Genomic DNA, 25,877 nt, shown 5'->3' on the forward strand with positions numbered 1-25,877 from the left:
AGCTGTATCTTTCCTCCAGCTTTGAGCAGTTGTGTATCAACTTCGCCAATGAAAACCTGCAGCAATTCTTCGTCCGTCATGTTTTCAAGCTGGAGCAGGAAGAATATAACCTTGAGAACATAAACTGGCAGCACATTGAGTTCACTGACAACCAGGACGCCTTGGACATGATCGCCATAAAGCCCATGAATATCATCTCTCTCATTGACGAGGAGAGCAAGTTCCCCAAGGTGAGAGAGATTGCAGATTTGTACTGTACGTTCACATACTCTATCCTGTGCTCATTCTGAACATCATGATGCTTTGTCATTTTGCAGGGTACAGACACCACCATGCTGAACAAACTCAACTCTCAACACAAACTCAATACCAACTACATTCCACCTAAAAACACTTATGAAACACAGTTTGGCATCCAGCACTTTGCTGGTGTGGTCTACTATGAGACCAGAGGTAGGTATCCTTCATATAATACATGAAATTCAAATGCATTCAAATTCAATCTACTTTCAAAAATCTAGATAATAATGTAGATGTAATAAAAAATACAAATAATAATTATTAAACTAAATGTGATGCATATTGATGGTATTAAACAAATAAAAAAATCCTTATAGTACTAATAAACTGAATATGCTTTAAATACACCATAACCAGGTTTATATTAATTTTTGATCATCAATCAATCCACTGTTTCAATCTCATATATTGTAACTAAATAAATATTAATTGTTCCACAGCTAGTCATATTTCAACCCTGTTCTTACTATTTATTAGAATAAACGTAATAGTTTTAAAATGCATTTTTAAAATATGTTTAAAAAAAATCAAAAAGATGCAAATGGTTTATAATAAACTTTGACTGCTTTTTATAAATTTAATTGATGTATGACTTGCAAATGTGCATCACATTTGAGTTTAAATTACTTTTCTAAATGATGGGACTTAAAAATGGAAAATAAAACATTGCATTCTTCAGTACTGTATAGACTTAAGCCATTTAAAAACACTCCTAGAAACACCCTATAAACCACCCAGAGCATCCAAACACTGATGTACAGTAGTTAATAGTTATGTCCATGATAATAAATGTTTTTTTGTGTCTGTGCAGGCTTTCTGGAGAAGAATCGAGACACCCTGCACGGTGACATCATTCAGCTTGTGCACTCCTCCAAAAACAAATTCATCAAGCAGATCTTTCAGGCGGATGTTGCTATGGTAACGTCTCCATCTCATTTTGGTCTTTACTATAGTATAGTCTATACTTGATTATTACAACACTCACAACGAGACAGTGATGGTATCAGATGGTAATACCATGATAATTTGATATTGTATGTTTGCTATAACAATAAATGTATTCCATCTATGGTAGTTAAAAATACTGCAGTATTATCTTAGAAACATGCTATTACCATAGTACTTTAAAAAAAAAAAAAGTAAAACGCCTTTGAATATTAAAGGAAGTGTATGTAAGATTGTGGCCAAAACTGGTACTGCAATTACTTTCAAATGACTGTAAAGCGGTGTATCCCTCGATGTTGCCAGATAGGCTGCAGGATCCAGCAGGAACGTTTGTAGCTGCAGCTGTGGTAACTAGAGCAGATCTGGCAAGCCGGATGTCAAAACACTACTGACTTTGTGATTGGTAGATAGTTGGAGGGCAGAGCTTCAGGCCAAAACACGACATGTCAACATCAGTTGAGGGCTGCAACAAAAACTTTTAAATGACAATATCCTGACCGGACTACTGTTGTCAGTGATATAAGTATTTGAAATTAAGATGATTTATTAACGTCCAGTGACATATCAGGGCCAATTTATGATTAATTAAAATACATTTCTTTCATACAGTTCCTTTAAAAAACTATTTTAATATCAAGTTTGGATGGACTAGTTCCCATACATGCTTCCCTCTTTCTTTCTGTGTTCTGAAATGTGGTGCCAGTTTTTGTGTGGTTATGTGTATGGTGGCAGTCTTGGCAAAGCAGTTTCACTCCATAAGGTAAATACGTGGTCAAGGACTAGTAGTTTACAGTAACTAATCCATAGTTTCTGCTGTTAACAGTAGATACACTGCACCTGCTTTTAGTATTTTTGCTAATATAACACGATGTGAATGAGAATTACTAGCGCTTTTCAGTTAAATTGGTTACAAATAAATGAAGGTGAAAAAAGACGCCCTCATATTAGTGTGCTATTTAGACAATCAGACATATGCCTATTGTTTTTAAAAGAAGTCTTTTCTGCTCACTAAGGCTGCCTTTATTTGATCAAAAATACAATAAAACTGTAATGTTGTGAAATATTATTACTAATGGGACATGGTGAAGGAAAACACACTGATCAGGCATACTATTATGACCACCATCTTAATATTGTGTCGGTCCCCCTTTTGCTGCCAAACAGCCCTGACCCGTCGAGAGGTGGACTCCACTAGACCCTTGAAGGTGTGCTGTGGTATCTGGCGCCAAGATGTTAAAAGGAGATCCTGTAAGTTCTGTAAGTTGCATGGTGAGGCCTCCATGGATCAGACTTGTTCCCACAGCACATCATAGCACATCCCACAGATGCTCGATTGGGTTGAGATCTAGGGAATTTGGAGGCCAAATCAACACCTCAAATTCATTGTTGTGCTCCTCAAACCATTCCTGAACCTTATTTTTTTTGCATTATTGTGCTGAAAAAGGCCACAGCCACCAGGGAATACTTTTTCCATAAAAGGGTGTACATGGTCTGCAACAATGCTTAGGTTGGTGTCAAAGTACGTTCCCAGCAGAACATTGCCCAAAGCATCACACTGCCTTTGCCAACTTGACTTCTTCCTATATTGCATCCTGGTGTAATGTGTTCCCCAGGTAAGGAATGCACACATACCCGGCCATCCACATGTTTTCTTTCGCAAAAGAAAACATGATTCATCAGACCAGGCCACATTCTTCTATTGCTCCGTGGTTCAGTTTTGATGCTCATGTGCCCACTGTTAACACTTTCAGCAGTGGACAGGGGTCAGCATGGGCACCCTGGCTGATCTGCGGCTATGCAGCCCCATACTCAGCAAACTGCGCTGCACTGTGTATTCTGACACCTTTCTTTCAGAACCAGCATTAACTTGAGCAGTTTTGAGCTACAGTAGCTCTTCTGTTTGATCGGACCACACAGACCAGCTTTCGCTCCCAACGTGCATCAATGAGCCTTGGTCGCCCATGACCCTGTTGCCGGATCACCACTGTTCCTTCCTTGGACCACTGTTGATAGATCCTGGCCACTACACAACGGGAACACCCCACAAGAGCTGCAGTTTTGGAGAAGCTCCGACCCAGTTGTCTAGCCATCACTATTTAGCCGTTGTCAAACTGGCTCAAATTCTCACACTTGTCCGTTTTTCCTGTTCCTAACAAATCAACTTTGAGGACAGATGTTCATTTGCTGCCTAACATATCTCACCCACTAACAGGTGGCGTAATGAAGAGAAAATCAGTGTTATTCACTTCACCTCATAATGTTATGAATGATCAGTGTATAGAGATACTTTGTGTTCGAACTTTGTATCCGGGTACTTTTCACATACTTTTTTATGAATACTATGAATTCGGACATACTACTTGGCTCACATACTGTTTTTAACCTACTATATAATGTGGAAATAGGGTATTCGGATGCAGCGTCAGTCTTTTCTTAACAACTGCATAGCAATCATCAGAACACTTTGATAATCGCATAGCAGCTTCCTGGCAACCACCCACAATAACCCAGCATCATGGGAGCAGGTTGGCATGGACAAACACAACTCTAGCTATTTATGAGCATTAAATGTCATTCACTTTTTTTTCCTGGCACAACCCAGTTTGAACTTTAACCCTTTCCACCTTTTTTGTTCTCCTAAGTAGACAGAAATAATATGACCTGCATCAGTCTAGAAAAAAAGTCTGTCTATCCAACACAGTTCCTGAGGTGAGACCGCTTCCCGTTTAAGAATGAAAGAGCTCTAAACAGAAAAAAACAAAAGCTAAAAAGAACCCAGTCGTCTCTTTACAGGTTCACCCTAAAAACACTCCTCCTGACCTCTGCTCATCACTCTTCCTGGCCTTCTTTTTAAAGTACATCCCATGTTCTTCTGTGTGTGTGTGTTTCCTGATGCACAGGGGGCGGAGACCAGAAAACGTTCCCCGACACTGAGCAGTCAATTCAAGCGCTCTCTGGAGCTGTTGATGCGGACGTTGAGTGTGTGTCAGCCGTTCTTCGTCCGCTGCATCAAACCCAATGAGTACAAGAAACCCATGGTGAGTTAAACCAGCATAACCATTATATAAACCATTATTAGCTAGAATGGTAAACCATAACTAACACCTACAATAAGGTTTAATTTGTTACCATTAGTTAATGCAATATGTAACATTAACTAACTATGAGCAATGTATGTTTACATTTGCTATCTTTTGTTAATATTAGTTAATAAAAAAATGCAATTGTTCATTGTTTGTTCATGTGAGTTCACAGTGCATTAACAGCTACAACTTTTGTTTTAAAAAATGTATTAGTTAATGTAAAAATTAACATTAAGATTAATAAATGCTTATTTATGTATTGCTCATTGATTTGATTTTGTCTTATTTTACAGAGTTTAACTGTATGGTTACATTACAGTATATTCATTTTCTTCAACAAGTTAAACTAAGTTTCTTGTATTACCAGATTTAAGAATGTACATTTAGTGATATTTTTAGTGTTATAATGTTATTTATTATGCTAGTTATTTTTATGTAATAATTTCTCCATCTTTCTCCAGCTCTTTGATCTTGAGCTGTGTGTGAGGCAGCTACGGTATTCAGGAATGATGGAAACCATCCGGATTCGCCGGGCCGGATACCCCATCCGCTACACTTTCGTCGAGTTTGTGGACCGATACCGTGTTTTAATGCCTGGAGTGAAACCTGCTTACAAACAGGTAAGTTAATGAATTCGCTGTTTTCAAGAAATTCTCTGGCTTGTACAAGGAAAATGCAGTGTCATTGTAGTGTCCTTAATATAAATTTTTGTTATAATAAATGCCTTGTGTTTGGTTAATGGAAATTGTGCATCTCAAACAAAAAGGTCATACAATTATTTATCTTGTAAATATGAAAGGCCACAACAAAAAGTAAAAACATACAGTTTTACACTTTCTTTTTAAGTTTAAATCCTACTATTAATTAAATTAAAGGTGCACTAGTATTTTTGCAGTAAAATATCCAAAAACCACTAGGCCAGTGTTATATAGAAGTTTCCAACTATTTGTAAATTGTGAGAAAATTGCTATTTTAACTAAGGACAGGGACGTTTCAGCATTGCTGAATCGCCTGTCAATTGCGTCATATCTGCGTTACCCTCGGTTTCGGCTTTTATTTGGCAGGAGCACTTTACTCTTAGCAGTGTGAACAAGTGAACGCACGGAGTAAAGTTTTAACATCGTTTTAAACACACTTAAATGTATCTAATATGATAAACAGAGCTACATTACCTCAAAATCATAACCGGAAGAGCGGATCTGTGCAGGCGCCCGGCGAATGTGTCCCGTCCCGTCATAATAAAAGTCCCGGTATTCGCGAGGCAGGAATTTGTTTAACAATCGCTCCAGCAGCTTTGCTCAGGTCCAGAACACTCGGTCCTGCTCTGCTTTAGACTACAGCAACGTTAATAACCGCATGCATGAACGTGATTTCTGCCCGAGTCCTATTTTCCACCGGCTGTGATGAGAAGACCACATCTCCCAAGATGCTGCGCTCAACACTTTGCGTCATCAAACTACGCATTTGTTTTGAATAGGCGCCCTCCAGTGGACGGAAAGCTGCATAGTGCAACTTTAATTAACTAATAATGAGCATACCTTTTTTCAATACTAAGGTGTTTTGCCCAGATACATATATATATATATTAAAAAACATATACACGTATATATATGTTAAACATATACATTTTTCTTGGTGTTCACCACAACAGTTTGTCATCTACCTTCATATTATTATGCTTTCTTGACTATTTTTGTAGTCTTGACTAATTTTTTTCCTTTTAGGAGGACCTCAGAGGAACCTGTCAGCGTATCGCTGAAGCTGTATTGGGCCGTGATGATGATTGGCAAATGGGAAAAACAAAGATATTCCTGAAGGTACTAAAAGCAGAGCTAATATCATCTTATAGCACTACCAACTATTTATAACAATAGGAGCCCATTTATGTAATATTCTTCGTAATCAATAACAGAAGCCAATATTTACATAATGGATAAAAATATGATTATGTACTTAATAAGCTCATTTCGTTTTTTGATGTTAAAAAGCATGTCAGGGGGTTTTATGCAGTTGTGTTAAACTTAAACAATATTGAGCGGGTGTGTTTTTCTGCTGCCGGAAACGCTGCCCTCAGCCAGAGGTCAAAGGTCAGGAACTAGCTTGTCCATTACTAAACTGCCAACACGAGTTTTCCAGGGATTAGGTTTTATCACACCTTCCAGTTCTCTAAAACAGGAAATCCCACTCAGCAGGAAGGAAGAGAGGGCAGTGTCAATACACGTTGACAGGAAGTAACGACACCAGGCAGATACAATACAAGGCTTATTAAATGATCTAATGATCAATGGTCAGGTTTATCAAGTTTATATCAAGTTTATAGTTATTTTGTCCTTTAAACACTTCTCTACTTTTGTCAGGACCACCATGACATGCTGCTGGAAATCGAGAGAGACAAGGCCATAACTGATAAGGTCATTCTCATTCAGAAAGTTGTCAGAGGATTCAAGGACAGGTACGGATGAATGCTGATGTTAAGTTTGTGTTGCATGAACTCTGGGGGAATATGCTGCAAATGAATTACGCCCACTGTTTATTTGCATTTCTGCTCTGTGTTTGATTGACTTATGCAAATCAGATAACAGCACAAACCCACCACAGAAACTTCATCTGATCATGATTTGATGAATTCCTGCTGCCTTGATTGCTATAAAATGTGAAAAAACATATGCCTTTAAATAAAAATTCTTGTCATACATTTCTGCACACATGCTCAGTACTGGTCATCTAGCACAGTTTCACCATTGGTAGAATATACATTGGTGTTAAACAGGGTCTACCGATCTGAGAGTCTCAGACCTACCGGGGTGGCATGGTGGTGGCAACCGCCACCCTAAGAAAGACCATTGCCACTGTCTGCCACCCCGTCTGCCACCCCAGTAGTGTATAAAATATAAATTGTTTTTTACGCGGCGCTTCAATGTGATGAGATAATAGCAATAAAACACGTCTTTCTATTATTGTGTAATAGTTTAAACAAAATGACTCTTATGAACCGTTTAGTGATCCGCAACGCAACTACTGTGATCACGAATAGATGACTCTATCGGCTGTTTCACACATTGGGACAGAGCATTGTTCGCATTAAAATAAACATGTATTGAAGTGAAAATCCAGTTATTTTACCACAGATGCATATAATTTAAAGTCTAATCTGTCTCAACGTTTGGATTTGAACTAAAATAATGAATAAATGCTGTGTTTGTGGTATACAACAACGGATCAGTTACGCAATACAAAAGCAGCATATGTGAAAGCATCGCATACAGACTGCAGACGGGAGTAGGCTATGTGTGAAACAGGCGTAATGTTTTACTAACTATTTAAACATTTTAAAACTATTTAGTGCAGTGTACATTTAGAAAGCTAGAACGTTATACGTATTGTTATGTCTTGCGGGATACTATGAAACGAAAGGCTGACATGACATCCATTGTTTTTGTTTTGTTTTTTTTAACCAAAAGTGGGAGTGGAAGGTGCAGATATGACAGAAAAATGTAAATGCACAAATGAAGTTGTGAAAGGCAGCAGAGGAGAAGATGGAGTGGTGGAAGAAAGAAATATAGAAATGGATGACAAAGAGCTAGATAGAGGTGATGAGACAGAAGAAATACAGCATGAAGTGAGTGAAGAGGTGAAAGAGATAGGGCTAAGGGAAGAAGAGAGCACATTAAAAGAGAAGAGAGAGAGAGCTTGACACCAGCACCCTGTGTGTCATGGTATGTTGTGTTCAGTGTGCCTTTTCAAAACATTTTTTACATGAACATAAAATAGTCAAAACCTTATTTTTATAACCTATACGTTATGATTTAAAGGACCATATGTCAATATATGTTTACCTTGTAAAACATATATTATTGCTACAATCAGTGCTATTGTTATTAGATAATGGTGAGACAAGATATTTGATGACTTTTGATGGGCATTTTGTTGCTCTTGTTGCACTAAAACCTGTAAAAATAAATAATTTCTTTTTTGAAAATATTTGTTGGTGATAGAATGCACCACATCTTAATCTAGATGCACTACAACTAGTGGTTTATGTGTATTTGCTATCTTTGGCGATTAAATAAACCAGTACTTGATGCACTGAGGCTTATATTCATATATAATCTGTATTGTTTGTCATGCTTTGTAAATTAATATTGATATGAACTTGTACTTACTTTAAGTTTCCAGTCAAGCTATCAGGTTCAGGCAAAATGTATCACAACAGTCTTTAAACTTTATAGACCATTAAAAATGTGTGCCCCTGTACACTGTACCCATACACTGAATATGTATATTATTACTTGAATAAACAAGAACCATGCAAGGATGCTTGCTTCAGTGTTGCCACCCCTCATAGTTCTCATCACACCCCCTTGCCACTCCGTGAATAATTGTCCCAAAGAGGGACATACCCATAAATTCAAGCTTCGTTTTTTGTGTTTTAACACTCGATGGCACTCATTGACGAGGTCGAACTGAAAGCCATCTTGGACTAAATCGGCCACCGTAGGAGTTAAAACGAAATCGGAATTGAGAGGAACAGAAACTAATATTAACTTGATTGTCATACCTTTACACCGCTAGATGGGGGAAAATGTCACACAGTGTAGCTTTAAAAATGTTTGTGTCCCTGTGTGTGTAATAAGCAGAGTGTACACCACATTGTGCTTCTGCATACAGCTGCATATTACTAGTGCACCCTTTATATAACACAAAAAATAGTAATACTTTAGAACAGATTTTTGTTCAGTTGCCTCAAAATAGCAACGTGCCAACAATGCAAATCAGCTTTTTTTTAATATAGAGCTTTTTACAATGCCAATTGTTTCAAAGCAGCTTCACAGTGTTAAACAGGAAAATAATGCAGCATAATTTGATTTGGCTGTACAGCCGCTTTGGAGAAAACATTGATGTCATTCAGCTCAGTTCAGTTATCATATAGTGTCAATACGGACAAATCGGTAATATAGTTAAAAATTTAGCGTCCCCAAGTGAGCAAGCCAAAAGCCTAAGGCAACGGTGGCAAGGAACCAAAACTCCTTCAGTGCCAGAATGGAGGAAAAAACCTTGGGAGAACCCAGGTTCAGACGGGGTGCCAGTTCTCCCCTGGCCAACAAACAAACAGTTTATGATTATAATTCTGGCAACATTACAGGTCAGAAGTCATATTAGATCGAAAGATATTTGTAAGATTATTATAAAGTTCGGAGACATCTCGCTGGAAACAGGTTTACTGAGGATGCCGTGTCGATACAGCATTTACAGGGGGAGATTAATTGACACAGTCTCTGCAGACACTTCAGGGATGTGTTGGTCATATCCAGGTGCAGGTCTACTATCTGATCTGGATACGGCCCGAATCCGGCCGACTGCAGTAAACCTCAGGTTAAACATAGAGAGATATTATTAGTGTAGATGCCATTCTTCTTATGATGTAATGAGTACATCAGGTATTATGGGATGTGTTCCCGGTTCCAGCCTACCTAGTTAATGTAGCCTAAAACAACAATTCAACTGATTTGAATAATATAAATTGATAATGTTCTATGTCTATGCCATAGTAAAGAGATGTGTTATGATAGGGCCCTAAATGTAGCCAGTTTTGACTTGGCAATCAATGGCTTTTGGACAATGATTTCGACCCTTATGTATAAAAAATCTGTACAAATATTTATGATTGCTGAAATGTCATTTTTTCATCTTAAACTTCTAGTTTAAACTGTATTGCAGGTGGGTTGAGATTAAGGCACATTTTTGTGCTGAAATGTGCAACAAACTGAATATAAAACATTGTCATCACAGATCCTGCTTCTTGAAGTTGAAGAAATCAGCCTTATTGATCCAGAAAACATGGAGGGGTTATTACTGCCGGAAGAACTACGGAGCGGTTGGTCTCAAACATTCTCATATACTGACAACTATGTGCAATGGTTGCCCTCCAGTATCTTAACACTCATTTCCTGTCTCTTAGATGCGTGGGGGTTTCTCACGTCTGCAGGCGTTGTATCGATCTCGCAAACTCTACCAGACGTACCATATTACACGACAGAGAATTACCCTTTTCGAGGGCCGCTGCAGAGGATATCTGGTGCGCCGGGCATTTCGACACCGTCTTTGGGCCGTCATAACCATCCAGGCATATACGAGGGGAATGATCGCACGACGACTCTACAAAAGACTCAAAGGAGAGGTGAGTTTGACCAGATTTATTTGTAGATTACGATATATGATTTTATGACAGAGAAAACGCATCACTCTGTTTTTTCATCCATCTCAGTACCGGCGGCGATTAGAAGCAGAGAAGATGCGATTGGCTGAGGAGCAGAAATTTAGGAACCAGATGAGTGCGAGGAAGGCCAAAGAAGAGGCTGAAAAGAAGCACCAGGAAAGATTGGCACTGCTGGCGCGAGAGGATGCCGAGCGCGAGAAGAAGGAACGAGAGGAGGCGCGAAGGAAAAAGGAAATGTTGGACCAAATGGAGAAAGCACGACATGAGCCGGTCAATGATTCTGATATGGTGGACAAGATGTTTGGCTTTTTGGGAACTACAAACTCGTTTCCTGGTCAGGAGGGTCAAGCGCCTGCTGGGTTTGAGGTAATGATGTGGATCTTTCGCTTTCACAATCTAAACTAGGTGTGTTCAGCTTCATGTGGCACTGTGCCGATGGATCTGCATCTAACTTAAAGCAGTGCATGCCAGCTAGTTATTTTGTTCGACTAGAAACACTGCCATCAAAATTGGTTAAATACAGCCACAGCCGAAACACACCGTTTGTTTCCAGAGACACAAGCTGAACTAATTAACGAGATGATTAACTGATCCCTCACCTCATTAATGAGTTGATTTACTAAGCTCCAGTGTTTAATTCTGTTTTCCTCAGGACCTGGAGCGAACGCACAGAGAGCTTGAGGAGGAAGACCTGGATGAATCTCTCCCTCTCCCAGAGGATGATGTGGAAGACTTGTCGGAGTACAAATTTGCCAAATACTCCGCCACATATTTCCAGGGCACGACCACTCACACTTACGTGCGACGACCACTCAAACAGCCATTACTGTTTCATGAAGACGAAGGAGATCAGCTGGTATGTGACCTTTGACTTATGACACACAAACTGTCTATCATCTATTCAATATTTATATACATACTATATATAAAAACTTGGTACTGAAATTATTGGTACCAAGTTGGTATTGAAATGTAAAAAATGTGATACCAGCATTTCTGTAGTACCGAGTCCGAGTATATTTGGTACCCGCAGCTGCGTTCAGTCGTTTCCGTGTTTATCTAAGTGCAGGGCTCCAGACTGTAGCCAAAATAACGGTAATCTACTGGCAGCTGTGGTTGCCAGCAATGTACTGTTATTTTACAGCCCTCTACTGTTTATATACAGCTCTCATTTTTACAGTATTTTACCGTAATAATACCATGAAAGGTAACTTTTCATTTGGAAAACTGATTGCTTCAAACAGTTCTCATTTTAAAACTAGTATTTATAGGTGTTTGTATCGTAAAACTTCATTTGAGTCCTTTCACATGTGTACGGTGTAGTAGTGAAATCATTTAGAAACATGACTTTAACTTCACTTTTTGCGGTTCATTGTGAGCAATAGCACACACGTACGTGATAAATTACTCAACAAACGGCTCATAACTGCATCAGCACAGTCACTGCCGTTAAATAAAGCATCAGGCAGCATATCATCAATGTTTCTCTGCTCATCCTGGACTGAAGCACAGGCTCAACTCTTCAGCACAACGGTAACCCACAAAACTAATGAATTCAACTAAAAGATCTCTTCTATATCATCTTGTGCAACAACACACAAACACAGGTCATTTTAATATTTACTCTCCTTATCAGTTACTGACTTTGCACAACTTTTTTCTATTAACTTTCACTAATATTTCAGTGCAAATATCTTGATTCATCTGGTAAATCTGACTGTTACGTTTTACAGTATATTACTGTTTTCCCTTGATTTAACGGTAATCTACTGGCAGCTCTGGTTCCAGTAAAGTGCCGTTTTTTTACAGAACTTTTCCGTAAATTAATTTACAGTTTCTTACTGTTAATTTACAGTTCCCACTGTGGGTTTTTTTCATCTAACCCCTTTAACCCTTTTAACCCCACAGAAAAATCTTCAGTTTTAAATGAACACTGAGGAGTGTACACACTACAGAGTGTTAGAGTAATTGAAGCATTGATGAAGTTCATGAGATAATTAAGAGATTAATTAAGTGATAACTGAGAACACCTGTTAACAAGAATCACTGAAGGACAGAGAAACACAAGAACTACAACTGACTTCAGCCACAGCTTTAGATGAAATCAACTGAAGATAAAAGAAGACATTAAATCTCTGAAAATCTCATCAGAGGATTAAACAACTCCACAAACAGCATGACCAGCTTCACACATTACTAACCAGACTGACTTTATTTCTGTCAGACGACTACAGAAGCTCTTATTGAGAATTATCAGATCTTTAGGTGTTGATGTTTAATAGAAAATATTTGGTCACCATTATCGTGATCAGTGTTTGCTTCAGTTGGTCTCTTGGCCCTTGACTTTGTAATGATAGTCTTTCTTTGTCTGCTATAACTGTGTGTTTCTTAAACACATTTATTGTAGCAAAAAAGCCAAGAAAAAAATATGGTCAGAAATGATTGACTATGCTTTGCTATAATTGTAATAGGATGTTAAGCTTGTTAATCTTGTCCAGTGTTTCTTCCCCAAACAAACCCATTCTTTTAAAAACACATACATTTACCCTTATTTTATATTATTAAACTGGGACCCTTCTGAAATTATCAACCACTGATTAGGAATTAGTTATAATTTATAAAGTCATGAGTTCAAAAATTAGTTTGCTCTCTGCTGTCATTTAGACTCACATAGACATGAAGAATCAGCGTATGAATCTCAACAATGGTGACAATCAATAAAAAAAATGAACAGATCAACTCTGAACATCACAAAACACTACTCAAAGTCAACACAACAACAGCAGCAAAAATAAAGGCAAATAATAAGAATTAAAGAAAATAACCAGGCTATTCAGCAGCATAATTTATTCGTGCCGCAATGCATGCTGGGAGTTTTGAGTGTCACCACGGCTGAGATTCATACGCCGATTCTTGATGTATGTGAGTCAGATTGATTCAATTGTTTTGACCACAAGCTGTTCCCATGCTCTTCAAATTATCTGGTTGTTGCAACGATGTTATAAAATTGTAGGGTTCAAGTTTTACAAAAAATTAAGCGTCAACTACATGTTTATAGATAAGACTAGTAAATTATTAGTGAGTTAAACCATTATTAAATAGTCAACATAACCAACTCTTGGTTTTTTCTCAGCTTTGCTTGCTATAACACATGTATTGAAAACACACCGTTACAGCAGCGAGAGGAAAAACTAATGTTATTGTGTCAATGTTCAAGAGCCCAACTAAAGCAAACACTGATCACCATAATGGTAACGTCAGAAGAAACAATAAAACATCATCTGTTCATTCTCAATAAGAGCTTCTGTAGACGTCTGACAGAAATAAAGTCAGTCTGGTTAGTAATGTGTGAAGCTGGTAATGCTGTTTGTGGAGTTGTTTAATCCTCTGATGAGATCTTCACAGATTTAATGTCTTCTTTTATCTTCAGTTGATGAAATCATGTTTCTCTTTCCTTCAGTGATAACAGCAGGTGTTCATCAGTGTCTGAATTCACTCTCTTCTTTCCTCTCTCTCTGTCGAGTGGTCTATATCAGTGAACTAGTGTAGGGAATAGTGAATAAGGGGATAGGGAGTGATTTTGAACACATCCTCTGAGTGTCGACTTTAAGTGTGTTAATTCACAGTATATTACTGTTGGCTATTTTCTCGAAAATGACAAATATTACCCAGAATGCATTGTTTTCTACAGTATATTACTGTTTTAATGGACAACAGCATTTTACTGTCAAAATGTGGCCGTTTTTTTACAGCATTTTTTTACAGTGTAGAACTCCTGCATGTTCTGTATCTTTGTGTTTCATCTGCACCTCTCTCTCTCTCTCTCACACATACGCACCCACACACACACACACAGATATATACACACATGCATGACACTCGCTGTCTTTTTATCATCTGCATTGCCACTTTAGGATGAGGACATGAATGCATAAACACGTCACTTCATGAGAATTTACCGTTTCCTTTGAGAAAATCATGTACTAGGGGAGTCCAGATACTAAAAGGACTTCTCGGCAAACCGCAAAATAAAATGTTGGTTTAATTTAAAGAAATTGAAAGAAATATATTAGGCTTCTGTTGTACAGTATATTTAGCTATGTCTCTATGTAATAATAGGCTACTACTGATAATAAAAATAAATATTCCTAGCTTATTTTTTACTTGTTTTCACAATGTTTACTTTTAAACAGCATATAGCCTTTAAATTGCAAAATACTGAATATTTTAAATATATACATGTAGTATGTAGTTTTAAAAAAACAATTAGGCATAACATTACGAGGTGAAGTGAATAAAACTGATTATCTCTTCATCATGGCACCTGTTAGTCAGTAGGATATATTAGGCAGCAAGTGAACATTTTGTCCTCAAAGGTGATTTGTTAGAAGCAGGAAAAATGGGATTTGAGCGAGTTTGACAAGGGGCAAATTGTGATGGCTAGATGACTGGGTCAGAGCATCTTCAAATCTACCGCTCTTGTGGGGTGTTCCCATCTGCAGTGGCCAGTATCTTATCAAAAAGTGCTCCAAGGAGGAAACCGGTGAACAGGGTCATGGGCGGCCAGGGATCATTGGATGAGACGTTAAACTGAGGTCCTGACTCTCTGTGGTTATTAAAAATCCCATGGCACTTCTCGTATAAGAGTAGGGGTGTAACCCCGGAGTCCTGGCCAAATTCCCTCGATTGACCCTTACCATTAATGTCCTTCTAATAATCCAGATCCACTGAATTGGCTCCATCACCCTCTCTCCACCTATCGCTGGTGTGTGGTGAGCACACTGGTGCCGTTGTACTGTGGCTGCCGTCGCATCATCCAAGTGGATGCTGCACACTGGTGGTGGTTGAGAAGAGACCCCTGACATGAGTAAAGCGTTTTGGATACAGTACAGTACATACAATACAATACAGTAGTACATATGAAAGCGCTATATAAATGCCTCATTTATTCCTTCATTGATGCACATAATAGAAAGGTTTCAGAATACACAGTGCATCGCAATTTGTTGCGTATGGGGCAGCATAGTCACAGACCAGTCAGGGTGCCCATGATGACCCCTGTCCAACTCCAGTGGCCACCAGTGGGCATGTTAGCATCACAACTAGACCATAGAGAAATGGAAGAAGGTGGCATGGTCTGATGAATCATGTTTTCTTTTACATCATGTTAATGGCCGGGTGCATGTGAGTCACTTTCCTGGGAAACACATGGCAACAGGATGCAGCATGGGAAGAAGGCAAGTCGAAGGAGACAGTGTGATGCTTTGGGCAATGTTCTGCCGGGAAACCTTGTCTCCTGCCATCCATGTGACTGTTACTTTGATACGTACCACCTACCATGGAAAAAGTATTCCCTGGTGACTGTGGCCTTTTTCAGCAGGATAATGTGCCCTGCCACAAAGCAAAAATGGTTCAGGAATGGTTTGAGGAGCACAACAAAAAGTTTGAGGTGTTGACTTGGCCTCCAAATTCCCCAGATCTCAATTCAATCGAGCATCTGTGGGATGTGCTGAACAAACAAGTCTGATTCATGGAATCAGATTAATTCACCTCACATCTTACAGGGCTTTAAGGATCTGCTACTAACATCTTGGTGCCAGATACCACCGCACACCTTCAGGGGTCTAGGGGAGTCCATGCCTCGATGGGTCAGGGCTGTTTTGGCAGCAAAAGTGGGGACCAAAACAATATTAGGTCATAATGTTATGCCTAATCGGTGTATATAAATGTAATATACTTATGGATATAAATATAGATAGATACAGTAGATACACAGTATAATAACTTATAAAATATTAATATTTTTAAAATATTATTTAAAATATATTTAAACTATATTTTTTACTATCATGTAAATTACTTTGTAAAATATGATGACTTCATATTTATGATATGATATGGAATATGATAATATATGAATATGATATACATGACATTTAATTGTTCTTGTATAAATGTTTGTCTACTTCTTGTCTTTCAGGCAGCTCTAGCCGTGTGGATCACGATTCTCCGGTTCATGGGTGACCTTCCAGAACCTAAATATCACACAGCCATCAGCGACGGCAGCGAGAAGATTCCTGTCATGACCAAGATCTACGAGACACTTGGCAAAAAAACCTATAAGAGAGAGCTGCAGGCTTTGCAGGGAGAAGGAGAGGTACTTTAGACAAAGAAAGAGTGAAGAAGATGATTACTAATACACTGGGACAAATGAGGCAACATTAATGTATGTTTTCATGATTTATAAGTCACTTTGCGTCCATCTCTTACAGAACACTCACATTGACAGTCACAAAAAGAGCAGTGTGCGTCACAAGCTGGTGTCACTCACCCTGAAGAAGAAGTCGAAGATTACAGAGGAGGTGAGTGATGCTGTTACCATGGTGACTTTATCACAGTTCATGTCCTTATTCCCTTCCTTTTACAAGTTCTCTTTTAGTTTTTGAACTCGGTGATCCTTTTAAGTCAAGATATTGATTTCACAGGTATGAGCCACTGCTTTGCAAATATTCATTCCACTGTCAGCATTTATTAGGTTGTTAGGTGTCAAATTCTCCTTCACAAAAAACATAATTAACTGGATGAATTCTCATAATTCTCAGCCACCAAAAGTGGGTCAGTTCTCACTGGATAAAACAATCTTAAATCTTTATTTAAAATGGACACAGCATTTTATGCAAAGGTAGACAGATGTTCGTGATGCATTAAAAATAAAGTGATCACTTTGGAATTTGGACATTTTTTGTTTCAATATATATATATATATATATATATATATATATATATATATATATATATATATATATATATATATATATATATATCAAGTTAAAAAAAAATAACCAACCAGCTTCCTCAGAAACAAAACATCTTGACTGCAAATAATATGAATTGATTTGGTAACTTTGGCCATTACTATAGCTATTCAACTTCAGACTTTTTAACATGTTTATTTAAAGAGTGTACAGGTGTATCTTAAAGCACTGTATCGTTCAAATGTCCATCTTTGCTGTGGCTATTTCGGTGGATTGTATTTTGTTTATTTTTTAACAAATCACAAATAACATTTTTAACAGTCTTTTACTGTACTTTATCTGATGCATTTTGTTAATTCCAACACTGATCCCTTTTTTATTCTGTAGGTGACCAAGCGTCTGAATGATGGTGAATACACAGTTCATGGAAACAGCATGCTGGAGGACCGACCCACATCCAATCTGGAGAAGCTACACTTTATCATCGGCAATGGCATCCTTCGCCCAGGCTTGAGGTCAGACAATGGATTTGAAAAATATATATATATATCACCCAAAAAAATAAAGAAATATGTTTGCGGTTCAGGAATTCCCCAACCAGGTATTCTTTGACCTTGTAAGGGCATTTTTGGTCCCCATGAGAAAAGCAGCTTATAAATCATACACAATGATGTTTGTTGAATATCTAAAAATGCGGAAAGTTTTCTCTAAGGTTTAGGGTCAGGGTTAGGGGATAGACAATACAGTTTGTACAGCATAAAAATCATATGTGTGTGTGTGTGTGTGTGTGTGTGTGTGTGTGTGTGTGTGTGTGTGTGTGTGTGTGTTTGTTTGTGTGTGTGTGTGTGTGTGTTGATTCATCACTCCCAATTAACCCTAAACAATCCTCTTCCCGCTGTTTCTTACAGAGATGAGATCTACTGTCAGATATGTAAGCAGCTGACCCAGAATCCATCTAAAAGCAGTCATGCCCGTGGCTGGATCCTCATGTCTCTTTGTGTCGGCTGCTTCGCACCCTCTGAGAAGTTTGTGAAGGTGAGAAATGCTGGTTATTTATAAACTCTTTTTTTTTTTGTCACTCTATTCACGTTATCTTCCCTTCTCGTTTCCTCTTCTAACGTGTAGCTTCTGTGATCTTTGATCAGTGTGAACCCGTGTAATATTTAGCACTTAAAAAACGTTTGCTGATATCTTCGAAACCGCTGGTCCAATCGAGACCAAACCAGTGTCAGAAGTTCGGAAACATAGGTCGATACTAAGTAATTACAGCACAAATGTCAAAATATTGATAGTAAGGGGTAGTAAAATCCAATCAAAGTCAGGTGTCAGTCTTTTTTCCCCCACATAAATGTCTATATCTCCAAAATGAAATTAGATATTTCCACCAAAATTCACACACACATCTATGGGCTCACTCAGAGGACACACAAATAAATCGGTAGGATTGTGCCTCTTGGTGGCGCTATAATTAAACAAAACATTTTTCTTAAAATTGTCTCCAAATGTCTATACTCATTTTTGCAGTTGGTCTGCTGCTAGCTTTCTTCTGTGCACAATTTACTTGTAAACAAATGAGTAAATCGCTCTAGTTTTGTGCCAGTGAGTTTACAATGGCCATTTAAGTAATTATAATTGATCAGATTGTTGAAAGTTCACTATGTCTGTCTGTCTTCTTGTAGTACCTAAGGAACTTCATCAATGAGGGTCCTCCGGGTTACGCTCCCTATTGCGAGGAGAGACTGAGGAGAACGTTTGTGAACGGAACAAGAACACAACCACCATCCTGGCTAGAGCTTCAGGTATCAATAACTGATTTTACTGATGATATCTTCTCTATTAATAACCAGTATAATTCTGCTGCTCTTTTCCATGCAACAAACACTGATAGTGAGTCAGAGCAGTCCAAATGACATCTTCTTTTCATAATTTTATCAAAGGCCACAAAATCAAAGAAGCCGATAATGCTACCTGTGACTTTTATGGACGGAACCACAAAAACACTTTTGACGGACTCTGCGACAACAGCCATGGAGCTCTGCAACGCACTGTCCGACAAGATCAGCCTTCAGGACCGATTTGGCTTCTCCCTGTATATCGCTCTGTTTGATAAGGTACACACACTCACAACTAAGATCGTTTTGGTTCAGTTATTGTGTTCTTCTGTTGTTAATTTAACCCTATGAAATCTACAGTATCATATTTGATACACACATTTCTTATGCTTCTAAATGATCAGCAACTTGTGAAAACCCTGCTGCATGCAATCTACAACATGCCTTGCACTGTCTGGTTGATAGTTTATACATTTATTAGCAAGTAAAAGGCCTTTTAGTGTAATTCCACCTTAAGGCTCATGTATCTTTACTGATTTTTATTAAGTAAATATGAGAATTACTTTTATATTGTTAGTAATTTATCAGGATGAAAACTTACTAGACTGAAGCAAATTTGGTTTACTTGATTATCCATATATATATATATATATATATATATATATATATATATATATATATATATATATATATATATATATATATATATAATTATTTATTTTTTAGAAAAATCATGTTATCATGTGAGTATCAAATATAATCTATAGGGCTTTTGATGAACCTTCCCTCAATCATCATTGTATTGCATTACATTGAAAATGTTTTAAAAACTGTTATGCAATATGTCAGGATTTACATTGTTAAAAAAGCTTTTTGGCTCTATTTGTGGCAGGTTTCCTCTCTGGGCAGCGGTAATGATCATGTGATGGACGCAGTTTCTCAGTGTGAGCAGTATGCCAAAGAGCAGGGCGCTCAAGAGCGTAATGCCCCCTGGAGGCTGTTCTTTAGAAAGGAGATATTCACGCCCTGGCACGACCCAGTGGAGGACGCCGTCGCTACAAACCTCATCTACCAGCAGATCGTGCGTGGCGTCAAGTTTGGCGAATACCGCTGTGATCGGGTATGAACATCAGACAGAAAACAAGCCAATAAATTGAGTTTTCATCCACACTATATTTCTAAGGAGGGAATATTCTCTTGCTCTGCATTTTTTTCTCTCTGTTTCTCTACGCTTCTGTTTATCCTTTTTTATTATTTTTATTTTGTCTTTGCACATCTATTTTTCTTGCCTTCTTTCTGTATCTTGCATCTTCCGGGAGTAGGAGGATCTAGCAGAGTTGGCATCGCAACAGTACTACGTGGATTACGGTTCTGAAATCCTTGTGGAACGCCTGTTAAGTCTTATTCCATCCTACATCCCGGACAGAGAGATCAGCTCGGCCAAAACTGTGGAGAGATGGGCTCAGTTTATAATGGCTGCACACAAAAAGGTGTCAAAAGTTCATCTCAACAATCACATGAATAGACTTAAAGGGATGGTCTGTCGAATCATTCGTCACAATGGAAATGGAAAGCTAATTCAGCACATTGCATTGTGGGATACAGTATCTCACAGTATACTTTGGTTGAATTCTGCACATTTTTGCAGATGTACTGTAGTATTTCCTGCATATAGATAAAGAACACAATGCACAGTATACACACTGAAACTTACATCTTACATCTTACTTTCCTTCAAAAGTAGTAGGTACTATGCCATTCTGAACTCAATCATAGTAATATATTTTAAGTCACACTAAAATGAAAGAAGTTATTAGGGGAAACACTTTATACTTATATATAATAAGGTTAACTATATTAGTTAACAAAAACTAACAATGAAAAATACATTTCAACATTTACTAATACATTATTAAAATCAAAATTTGTGTCTGTTAATATTATTTAATGATCCTCAGCTAACTAAACTAACAATGAATGTCAACAAAGATGAATAAAAACTAACAAATGTATAATGCATTGTTAGTTAATGCATTAACTTGTGTTAACTAATTGGACCCTATTGTAAATTGTTACCATTGTTAGTAACACATCATGTTGTGTCTGTAGGGTGTCTACACACAGAAGAGGGTGGACCCTCAGAAAGTGAAGGAGGAAGTAGTGGATTTTGCTCGTTATAAGTGGCCTTTGTTATTCTCAAGATTCTATGAGGCCTTTAAGTTTTCAGGTAGTTCTTGCACAATTTATGTTGGATTAATATTGCACAAGGTTCTTGTGCTTTATGTTTACAGATGGCTTTTTAAGCTTGCGGTTTTGTTTCTGTCTGAAGGTCCTAGCCTACCCAAGAATGACGTGATAGTGGCTGTAAACTGGACTGGTGTGTACTTTGTGGACGAGCAAGAGCAGGTTCTTCTGGAGCTTTCTTTCCCAGAGATTACTGCTGTGTCCAGCAGCAGGTACGGGTTTCACAGAGACTTGTTTGGAGGTTTGATATGATTGAGCTTTGAAGATAAAAAGCCTCTGTGTTTTCCAGAGGGGGGAAGCTTCAGGCCCAGAGTTTCACCTTAGCCACCATCAAAGGAGACGAGTACACCTTCACCTCTAATAATGCCGAGGACATACGGGACCTGGTAGTCACCTTCCTAGAGGGTCTCAGGAAGAGATCCAAGTTTGTTGTGGCCTTACAGGACAACCCCAGTCCAGGTTAGAGAGGCACAAACACGTTGTATCAATAGACTTTTACTCCTTTTCTTTCATTTAAATGAGAGATACAAGTCCAGATTATATTTCAGCCCATAATCAAAGGGAGAAATTAAGTTTTGCATAAGAAAATAAAGCCTATTTTAAGGCACATCAGTTATTTTAAAATCAAAAGAAAATAACATTAAATGATACAATGCAAAATAACATAAGCCTATTCTAAGGCCCATATCAGATTAAATCAAAGAAAATTTTTAAATTATTTCATGCAAAAAGGAAATAAAGCCTATTTTAGGGCCCATGTCATATTTCAGATCAAAAGAAAATGGTAACACTTTACAATAAGGTTTTATTTGTTAATATTAGTTAACTACATTAGTTAACATAAACTAACAATTAACAATACTTCTACTACATTTATTAATATTAAGGTGAACTATGTAGAACATTTTCAGTAAAATATGCAAAAACCACTAGGCCAGTGTTATATATACAAAATGTTTCCAACTATTTAAGAAAATTGCTATTGTAACCAATGAACCGAGATGTGTGTAAATTGCGTTGCCCTCGATTTACGGTTTTACCCTCTTACTGCAGTGTGCAACACGTGTACAACGTCATAACATCATTTTCAACACACTCAAATGTATCTAATATGATAAACAGAGCTACGTTACCTCATATTCATGACCCAAAATGCGGAAATGGTGTCACGACTGCAGCATAATAAAAGTCCCGCTGCTCACGAGGAAAAAAATCTCATTCTCTGTATTATAAAAAAACATGTCTGGACACAATACTTTTATGTTATTTTATTAATTTCTGACGGACATTTCTTTAGCATCACTTACAGCAGCTCTCTTCTGTAACTCATTTATCCTGATCAGCTGGCGATGATTCGACATTCCTGAGCTTCATAAAAGGCGACCTCATTCTGCTGGACCAGGACACAGGCGAGCAGGTCATGACATCAGGCTGGGCCCATGGGATCAACGACAGAACCAAACAGAGAGGAGATTTCCCTGCCGACTGTGTTTATGTGCTGCCCACAGTCGTTAGACCTCCACCTGATATTGTGGTACTGATTTTTTTATATTATGCTCAGGGGTTGTTTCTGTCTTATATGATTCATTTCTCTTCTTAAATCCTCTCACATTCTCTGTTCCTGTGTTATGTTCCCCTATGCGCGCTCTCTCTCTCTCTCTCTCTCTCTCTCTCTCTCTCTCTCTCTCTCTCTCTCTCTCTCTCTCTCTCTCTCTCTCTCTCTCTCTCTCTCTCTCTCTCTCTCTCTCTCTCTCTCTCTCTCTCTCTCTCTCTCTCTCTCTCTCTCTCTCTCTCTCTCTCTCTCTCTTGTGCCCTCTCCGTGACTGTACGGCTCAGGCTTTGGTTACCATGACACCAGACCAACGTCAGGAATCAATCCGGATTTCCCATGTCCCTATAATGGAGACAGAGGAGAGGATAAAGCCATACACTCTGGAGGAATTCTCATATGACTACTTCAGGTGAGCAGACACCACTTCTGTCCCTACTGTACATTGTCTTTATATACAATATAAACAAAACATTATTTGTAATATTGGCCAAACAAGACTACAAGAATAAAGCTTTAATTCATGCAGGTTATGCTGCAATCAAGAGTCTTTCTAGAAGTCTTTAAAAAAAGACTTCTAAAAAAAGCAATGCAAAATTGTCCCTATTTACTTTATTAATACATGTTCCTTTTACTGTGCACTATTAATCATTGCAGGTTATTCTAAATGTTACAAGAAGTCACTTAATATACACAATTAACTCATGCAAATGCATATCCATAACCCTCATTGACCCTCGACTTTCGCCACCCATCCAGGCCCCCTCCCAAACACACGCTCAGTAGAGTGATGATCACCAAGAACCGTGGGAAGGACAAACTGTGGAGCTGCACTCGAGAACCCATTAAACAGGCCCTTCTGAAGAAGTGTGTGGGCCATGAGGAACTATCCCAGGAGGCCTGCATGGCTTTCATTGATATCCTTCTTATTATTTTATGCTGAAATTCACCCTAAATGTGGCTTTATTTTAAACATTAAATAGTACAAATATTCTTTTGCTAAAGAGTAATGTGATGTAATTTGGTTTTATTCATTCTTAAAGGGTTAGTTCACCCAAAAATTTAAATTATGTCATTAATGACTCACCCTAATGTCGTTCCACACCCGTAAGACCTGCTTTTATATTCTGACACAGTTTAAGATATTTTATATTTAGTCCGAGAGCGTATCCAAGTGTATGCACACTATACTGTCCATGTCCAGAAAGCTAATAAAAACATCATCAAAGTAGTCCATATGTGACATCAGTTAGTTAATTAGTGTCACGTGTCAAACTGCCAAACTGCTGAAATCACGTGACACTGGCGATCCGAATCATGAATCAAGCCGCTGATTAATTACCGTTTGAATCTTTATTTGAGGTTTGAAAACAAACGCGGAAGAGAAGACAATGCTGAATAAAGTCATAGTTTTTGTTATTTTTGGACCAAAATGTATTTTCGATGCTTCAAGAGACTCTATTTAACTAACTGATGTCACATATGGACTACTTTGATGATGTTTTTATAGTGTGCATACACTTCCATACACTGCCAGACTGAATATAAAATATCTTAAACTGTGTCTGAAGATGAACGGAGGTCTTACGGGTATGGTACGACATTAGGGTGAGTCATTAATGACATCAATTTCATTTTTGGGTGAACTTACCCTTTAACACCAGAAGTTCATGTGTATTATCTTCTTTCTGAATGTTAATCATCCTTGACCTGTTCTCCTGCACCTATAATGAAATATATGGGCGATTATCCATCCAAGAGGACACGTTCTGTGAACGAGCTCACGGATCAGATCTTCGAGGGCGCGCTGAAGGCGGAGCCTCTTAAAGACGAGATCTATTGTCAGATACTCAAACAAATGACTGACAACCATGTCAAGTATGTCCCTCCTTTACAAATATAGCCAGGCATTTGTATATGCCTTTCCAGCATATAGGTGATTTGTCAGCATCATTACTTCAATCTTCAGTGTGATGATCCTTCAGAAATCATTCTAATATGCTTATTTGCTGCTCAAGAAACATTTATTATTATCAGTGTTGAAAACAGTTGTGCTGCTTCAGATATTTTTTGTGGAAACTTGAAGTTTGAAAGAGCAGAGTCTATTAGATATATTAATCTTTTGTAACATTATAAAAGTATTTACTGTCACTTTTAATAAATGTAATGCATCCTTGCAGAATGAAGTTTTTTATTTCTCAATGACCCAAACTTTTGCACAGTATTGTGTGTCCTGCTCACTGTCATTCTTATCAGCTGTTGATTGTTTAAATGCAATGGTTTGTCTGTTTTTGTAGGTACAGTGAGGAGAAGGGCTGGGAGTTGCTTTGGCTCTGTGCCGGTCTCTTTCCTCCCAGTAACGTCCTCATACCACATGTCCAGAGGTTTCTACAGTCGAAGAAACATCATCCGTTGGCTCCTGACTGCATGCAAAGACTGCAGAAAGCTTTACGGTGACAGCACTCCCTCACCTCACATACAATTGCATGTACTGTGCATGCACAAACAGGCATGCATACACTGATCAGACATAACATTATGACTACCTTCCTAATATTGTTTTGGTCCCCAATTTTGCTGCCAAAACAGCCCTGACCCATCGAGGCATGGACTCCACTAGACCCCTAAAGGTGTGCTGTGGTATCTGGCACCAAGATGTTAGCAGCAGATCCTTGAAGTCCTGTAAGTTGCGAGGTGGGGTCTCCATGGATCAGACTTGTTTCTTCAGCGCATCCCACGGATGCTCGATTGGACTGAGATCTGGGGAATTTGGAGAAAAAGTTAGTTTTTGCCCTGTGGCAGAGCGCATTATCCTGCTGAAAAAGGCCACAGCCACCAGGGAATACCGTTTCCATAAAAGTGTGTACATGGTCTGCAACAATAGGTGGTGTGTCAAAGTAACATCCACATGGATGGCAGGACCCAATTTTCCCAGCAGAATATTGCAAGAAG

At 38.2% G+C, this 25,877-nt stretch overlaps 1 protein-coding gene across 1 annotated transcript in view; it reads left to right on the plus strand.

Moving 5' to 3' along the window:
• myo7aa (myosin VIIAa) overlaps positions 1 to 25,877 on the plus strand; it is a 65,858-nt gene that overhangs the window by 31,041 nt on the left and 8,940 nt on the right. Inside the window, exons 14-40 of the mRNA XM_067419940.1 lie at positions 20 to 230; positions 318 to 453; positions 1,112 to 1,218; positions 4,146 to 4,283; positions 4,790 to 4,948; positions 6,053 to 6,145; positions 6,686 to 6,780; positions 10,119 to 10,203; positions 10,288 to 10,506; positions 10,594 to 10,911; positions 11,198 to 11,401; positions 16,526 to 16,702; positions 16,818 to 16,907; positions 17,688 to 17,815; positions 18,209 to 18,335; positions 18,980 to 19,099; positions 19,238 to 19,411; positions 20,025 to 20,252; positions 20,455 to 20,622; positions 21,242 to 21,359; positions 21,462 to 21,588; positions 21,666 to 21,835; positions 22,720 to 22,910; positions 23,213 to 23,337; positions 23,685 to 23,842; positions 24,650 to 24,803; positions 25,223 to 25,378. Coding sequence (XP_067276041.1) covers positions 20 to 230; positions 318 to 453; positions 1,112 to 1,218; positions 4,146 to 4,283; positions 4,790 to 4,948; positions 6,053 to 6,145; positions 6,686 to 6,780; positions 10,119 to 10,203; positions 10,288 to 10,506; positions 10,594 to 10,911; positions 11,198 to 11,401; positions 16,526 to 16,702; positions 16,818 to 16,907; positions 17,688 to 17,815; positions 18,209 to 18,335; positions 18,980 to 19,099; positions 19,238 to 19,411; positions 20,025 to 20,252; positions 20,455 to 20,622; positions 21,242 to 21,359; positions 21,462 to 21,588; positions 21,666 to 21,835; positions 22,720 to 22,910; positions 23,213 to 23,337; positions 23,685 to 23,842; positions 24,650 to 24,803; positions 25,223 to 25,378 — 4,176 coding nt within the window. The remainder of the gene's footprint in view (positions 1 to 19; positions 231 to 317; positions 454 to 1,111; positions 1,219 to 4,145; positions 4,284 to 4,789; positions 4,949 to 6,052; positions 6,146 to 6,685; positions 6,781 to 10,118; positions 10,204 to 10,287; positions 10,507 to 10,593; positions 10,912 to 11,197; positions 11,402 to 16,525; positions 16,703 to 16,817; positions 16,908 to 17,687; positions 17,816 to 18,208; positions 18,336 to 18,979; positions 19,100 to 19,237; positions 19,412 to 20,024; positions 20,253 to 20,454; positions 20,623 to 21,241; positions 21,360 to 21,461; positions 21,589 to 21,665; positions 21,836 to 22,719; positions 22,911 to 23,212; positions 23,338 to 23,684; positions 23,843 to 24,649; positions 24,804 to 25,222; positions 25,379 to 25,877) is intronic.

Source organism: Pseudorasbora parva, chromosome 16 (assembly GCF_024679245.1).
Source record: "Pseudorasbora parva isolate DD20220531a chromosome 16, ASM2467924v1, whole genome shotgun sequence".
Classification (NCBI taxonomy): Eukaryota; Metazoa; Chordata; class Actinopteri; order Cypriniformes; family Gobionidae; genus Pseudorasbora; species Pseudorasbora parva.